Here is a 6,458-nt window from a genome sequence, read left to right as displayed (position 1 = left end):
CAAGGCTTGTCGTGGTCGACGTGGCCACGACCAACGTTGTACACACTATCCCGACCCTCTGTTGTTGCTCGTTGTCGTGGAGGATTGTGGTCACAACATTTGACAATGTTCTTCTCTGTTTTTTTTCTCCTTCTCTGTCTTCTTTCTCCCTTTAACCATGATATTCTCTCGTGCACACCATCCCACTTGCAAGGGGGAGAATTGTAGTGGTGACGTGGAGGTGGAAAAATGTAATGGTTATGAAGACCATTACAGATCGCCTCACAGATGAATTAACTATTTAGTTAAACTTATTACAACCAATGAAAATAATATGATTAATGCATTTATCATAATATAAGTATATTGATTTCTTTTGTTTAAATATGTATCACTATTTAAAAAATAATAATAATATAAGAAACAATGTGTTAGTTTTTCACTCTCGTTTGTTTAAATAACACGTAACGTTTCAATTAATATATAACGTACACGTACATATCAATTATTCAAAAACCAATAATATATAAGGTATCAACCAATGTAAAACATTTATTAAAAATTAATAATGTGTATTTCAAATGTGTACGAATACTGGTTGCATTTAATTGATTTTTAATTATTTTTATTAATATATATATAATGGTTTAACAAAATGATTGTATAATACTATTATTTAACGAGAAATCGAATATCCTTATTTAATACTAGTATAGACTATATAGAAAAACAATAAACTAAATTAAAAAATATGGTAATTTATGAGTTTATTATCCCGTTTATTTAATGAAAGAGTGAAATGAAAACAAAGATCTGACACCCTACTTGTCAGCAAACAAAGAAACGCAAAAGACTTTTATCATCTCTCAGTTGCAAGTTTGTGATAGTATCCCACACCCAAAAGATCAAAATTCCAAAAAACCCTCTCGCTATCTCTCAAGAAGACGCAGTAAACTGGTGGAGAGAGAAAACCCAATTACAGATAATGGTAAAATAAAGAAGAAAACCCCCCCAACACCCAAAACGATAAAGCAATCGGATCAAGAAACTGTCACTCGTCTATTTCAACCAACTACAGTGAAATGCACAAAATCTGCTCACAATTCTCTGCGAAATTCGTTACGGTGAGTGATTTAACTTTACTTTTTTAAACCGATTAGCTCCTAGATGATCAAAATCATCTCTGATCCACTACATAATGGGTTGAAGAATGATTGATCGTTTAAAATTCAGATTTATTATGCTTTTTTGTAGATTAATTTGGATTAGATTGTACTTGGATCTGACTGATGGTGAATTATACTATTTTTGTGGTTCGTATGCCATCAAGCTATTTCTGTCGAATAATTGATTTATGATTCCCTTTTAATGGGATGTTTGGATATAGTTTTGAGAGCGATTACATGAAACGACAATAATCAGTTCTGTATTTGGCATTTAGCCATCAAATAAACACTTTCATTACTTTGCCTAATTTTATTAACTATTTCAGGTTGATGTTATTTGCAACTCCCACTCCAAACCCAAGAACTCTCTCTTACGTAGCTGATTACTTTATTTTGATTCACTATTACATAATCACTTTCCAAAACCAATTCAAACTATTATAGGATTGGTTGGATTTGGAACAAGGACGGCCTGATTTTGTTATTATATTATCTACAATTCTCAAAAAGGAATAGAATAAGGGTTTTGAATATTTCCTTTCATTTGTTTATTTATGCTTGACTAATCTAGATTTGATGCATGCATCAGAAGTTTCTCTTGCTATTGTTAGGTGATAATAACATCTAGCTTACCATTTATGCTGCATTTGTAATCACATTCTTTACATGTGAATTTTGCATGCTTGTTTTCACCTGACACTCAAATACATTGTTTCAGTTACATCAAAGATTATGCGAGAAACATACTATTTAAATCTTTGGTTTGTTATATTTTGTCAGGAGCACATGTTTGTGAGTGGAATAATCTTGAGGGACACAAAAGTGTTTGTGAAGGGTAACAATTATTAGAAAGTTTTAGGCATCATTTGGCATAAGATAAGAACTAGAAGATGGCCTCTGCTAGCCTTGGACATGGGGGAGTTGGGAGTTCAAGAACAGTTAGTGGCTTTAATGAATCATCTAGTGCTGCAGTTGATCGATTGGGGAGGGGAATGCTTGAAATGCGTATTAGAGACAAAGTGGAACGTGATGATGACAAAGTCAGTGTAAGTACTTTCTCTAGGGATATTTTCTATGATGAGGGCATTTGCGTCTTTTGGGTGGGACAAATAATTCTACTTTTGTCCCATTTGATGTTAGTCTCAGTCCTATGCATGCCAAACACAGTACAAAGTTGTTTGTGTGTAACAAATAGGGTCTATAAATATAATTAGTGATTAGTTGAATTATTTTGTTGAAAATTGAATTTAATATTTCAGGATAGTGAACCAGTGATGATACATGGGGCGGGTACAGAAGCTGGACATGTGATAAGAACAACAACCGGAGGGCGTAATGGTCAACCTGAACAGGTGAGAAGTAATAAGTTTTAAACTTTTAATATTTACATGGATTCTCATGAAAATATGATATATATGCTAAAATATCTTCCTTTTTTTTTCTATTTATGACAGACTGTGAGCTACATAGCAGAGCATGTGATTGGGACTGGCTCTTTTGGTGTTGTTTTTCAAGTAAGTATGGCTCAGTTGTTTCCTTTTAACTAATACAGAAAGAACGAGTTAATAGAAATTGTCCCATTAAGTCCTAGCATTTTACAAATCTACCCTCATCTATTCTTTCCTTCCAACTTTCAACATCATTTATCAACATGGTGGTTGTTTAATTCAGTTTCTAATAAGTTGATGCATTTTTTGTAATATTGGTTCAGGCTAAATGCAGAGAGACAGGGGAAATTGTGGCAATTAAGAAAGTTCTTCAAGACAAACGTTACAAGAACAGAGAGCTGCAAATCATGCAAATGTTGGATCATCCAAATGTTGTGGCATTAAAGCATTCTTTCTTTTCAACCACTGAAAAAGAGGAGCTTTACCTCAATCTTGTTCTTGATTTTGTTCCTGAAACTGTTAGTCGAACTGCAAGGCATTACACTAGGATGAACCAACGAATGCCATTGATATATGTCAAATTGTATACCTATCAGGCATGTGCATGTGCTACCTCACTTTATGTTACAATTTTCGTCCCTGAGTATACTTTATTTTTGCAAATGTGGTCCCCATAAGTTTTCTTTTGCAATTTTGGTCCTTATTTGAGCTTTTTTGTAATGTTTTTGGCCATGTACCGAGTAAAATGACTACTTTTTGTCCCTTGGTGTTGTTTACTTTTTGCAATTTTGGTCCCAAAAATAGTCATATTATTTGAAACATGGACCAAAAAAGTTACATAAACCTCAAATAAGGACCGAAATTGCAAGCAAACTTTTTTAGACCAAGATTACAAAAACAAGTCAGCAGAACCAAAAATTTAATTTTTCTTTTTGTTATTAACTCTAAAATAAATTACAATATTAGTCCCTAAGTATCGCTGTTTTTTGCAAATTTGGTTCCAAGAAGTTTTCTCTTGCAGTTTTGGTCATTATCTGAGGTATTTGTAACGTATTGGTCTGTGTTCCACCTAAAATGACTATATTACCCTTTTTTGGTTTTTTTTTAATATGCATGATTAAACCTTCGGGGACCCAAATTGCAAAAATCAGTGATACTCAGGGACCGTTTTTGTAATTTAATCTTATTTTTATTTTTCACTTAGACTGTTTCTCATTTATGGTAATATATGGGACATAATTATTTTCGGATTAAAGGTATAAACAGCAGGAGAATGTAGTTCCAATTTCAAAAAATCTGAATCTTTTCTATACTTTTTGGTGCAGATATGCAGGGCACTTGCATATATTCATAATTGTATTGGGATATGTCACCGTGACATCAAACCACAGAATTTACTTGTAAGATTAGTCTTGATCATTTATGCACTCAATTATAAAACTTTTTTTTTTAATTGTTATTATTATGTATTTATGTGGTTGTGTTAAATCTTATTTCTTACTTTTAGGTGAATCCACACACACATCAGCTGAAACTTTGCGACTTTGGAAGTGCTAAAGTTCTAGTAAGTCTAATCAACACTGCATAGTGGTTGAATATGTGATGTATTTTTTTAATTCTTTATTTTTTTTTTTCAGGTGAAAGGAGAGCCGAATGTGTCATATATCTGTTCAAGATATTATCGTGCCCCAGAGCTGATATTTGGTGCCACTGAATATACAACAGCCATAGACATATGGTCAACAGGTTGTGTCATGGCTGAACTACTACTTGGACAGGTACTCTTCTACTTTTATTTTCAATTTTTTTTTTATAATTTTTTAAAAATTTTATTTTGTTTGCAGCCTCTGTTTCCTGGAGAAAGTGGTGTTGATCAATTGGTTGAGATTATCAAGGTAAGTTTTCCTTTCATATATATAAAAAAATTACATTTTGTAGAACATAAAATATAAGTTTGTGTAATTGTTTATATAGGTTTTGGGAACACCTACAAGAGAGGAGATAAAGTGTATGAATCCAAACTACACTGAGTTCAGGTTTCCTCAAATTAAGCCTCATCCATGGCACAAGGTTAGTAAAACTTTAATTATACCAATACTTTACATGGATCTTTAAAATTATTTCTTTATTTGATATTTAACATTTTTCTTCTACTTTTTTCAGGTTTTCCAGAAACGATTACCTCCTGAAGCAGTGGATCTTGTTTGTAGGTTTTTTCAGTATTCACCCAATTTACGCTGCACTGCTGTGAGTTAAAATCTTATAAATGAAACTTCAGTTGTGTATAGGGGAATGAAGTGGTGATTTTTTTTTTAATATTTTTATAAATTAACATTTTTTTGAAGTTGGAAGCATGTGTCCACCCCTTCTTTGATGAATTGCGGGACCCAGCTACCCGTCTTCCCAATAATCGTCCCCTTCCTCCACTCTTTAATTTTAAACCACAAGGTAAGTAAGAGTTACATTCATAACCTAATAATAGTTATAATAATGTAAATTGGTATTATTCTTTCTATTAAAGAATCTTGTAGACACAACTCAGTGAACATCATTATCATTATATTTATAATATAATGATGGTAATGGTAAATGAGTAACTTCTAACATTTGAAATCTTTCTAAAGAAGCAAATGTCGCTTCAATTATGGAACATCGGTATTTAAATTGTGAAGTTTCCAAAAAAAGAAAATGTTACAAGTTGAGATATGATTTTTTTGTAAGGGTCTGAATGAATGTGTTTTTGTGTTGCAGAGCTTGCTGGCGTTCCAAGAGAGACTGTTCACAGGCTTATCCCAGAGCATGCTCGGAAACAAAACTTGTTCATGGCTTTAAACATTCAGTGAATTTGGACTATTTTAGTGTCTGCACCAATATGTTACTTGCTTCTTATTACTTGTATGTTATTGTTACATATGAGCTTGTTGTTATGATATGAGGCTGAGTTGGGTATAGAAAGTGAGCCTAAAGTTTTTAAATCGTAATATATATTTTTGTGGTTTGTTGTAGTTGTTAATTCATTTCCTTCCATTTTGGTGTCTTTCTCATTCTATTTTGTCGTCTCTACATGTTTGCCCTAGTAGCATTAAGTAGGTGGGAATCTATAGGTTCAATTACTAGTCTCTCCTTCATCTTCCTTTTTTCGTTTTGGGGACATTATTGATTTTCTTTTTTTATTCTATGTTGGCTGTGGAACCGAACACAAAATCTATAAAATGTATCAGATTTATTGTTGATTGTTACCTATCATTTCCTTGTTTTTTTTTTTCTTAAATAAGTGGGTAAAAGTTATCATATTTATGAGCATGCTCCTCAAAAGGATGAAAACGTAATCAGTTTAATTGTTGTCATAATGACTTGCAACACCTCTCAACGTTCAATCTCATGCATGCATGTGTTTATCTTTACGTTTATGCTCTTACGCTTATTTAGTATTTTCAGTCTTTGACTTTGTCATGAAGGTAGTGGGCAGTTTACTAGTAGTTGAGGTCATGTGTTAGTAGTGGTTAGTCTCCTTTGAGTCATGTAAGCCATATATGGCACTCCTTACTTGCACGTTGAATAAGATAGCACATACAACTTGTGTGTAATATGTTTTTTTCCTTCTTTAATTCCTTGCATTGTAGTTCTTTGTCGTGTACAAGGAAAGTTCGGATCTTCAAGTTAACAAATTGGTATCAGAGACTTCATCAATGGCTGTGTTTAAGCAGTATGTGGTGTCAAGAAACTTAATAAGCAAAACTACAACTCTTGGTCTGCTTGCATTATGTCGTATATGCAGGGGCAATATTTGTGGGAAGTTACCAAAGACAAAACAACCAAAAGCTGAAGACAACAATGGAGTTTTATGAAAGTGGAAGATCAAGACGGGAAAGGCTATCTTTATTTTGAAGACAACGGTTGAAGAAGATGTATTAGAACATATTAG

The 6,458-nt window shown here is 32.9% G+C and overlaps 1 protein-coding gene across 1 annotated transcript; it reads left to right on the top strand.

The window, feature by feature from the left end:
* Positions 1 to 871: 871 nt before the first annotated feature.
* On the top strand, positions 872 to 5,538 carry LOC145053842 (shaggy-related protein kinase kappa-like). The gene is made up of 13 exons (XM_079001950.1): positions 872 to 1,103; positions 1,926 to 2,191; positions 2,405 to 2,497; positions 2,600 to 2,659; positions 2,857 to 3,129; positions 3,859 to 3,933; positions 4,041 to 4,097; positions 4,171 to 4,311; positions 4,378 to 4,428; positions 4,508 to 4,603; positions 4,697 to 4,780; positions 4,879 to 4,981; positions 5,285 to 5,538. The coding sequence occupies exons 2-13, from the start codon at positions 2,036 to 2,038 to the stop codon at positions 5,374 to 5,376; spliced, it is 1,281 nt and encodes a 426-aa protein (XP_078858076.1). The 5' UTR covers positions 872 to 1,103; positions 1,926 to 2,035; the 3' UTR covers positions 5,377 to 5,538.
* Positions 5,539 to 6,458: the final 920 nt, after the last annotated feature.

The sequence above is a fragment of the Lactuca serriola genome, chromosome 5, assembly GCF_051521515.1.
Source record: "Lactuca serriola cultivar US96UC23 chromosome 5, Lser_US96UC23_V15, whole genome shotgun sequence".
Lineage (NCBI taxonomy): Eukaryota > Viridiplantae > Streptophyta > Magnoliopsida > Asterales > Asteraceae > Lactuca > Lactuca serriola.
This window is presented reverse-complemented; position numbering and strand designations above follow the sequence as displayed.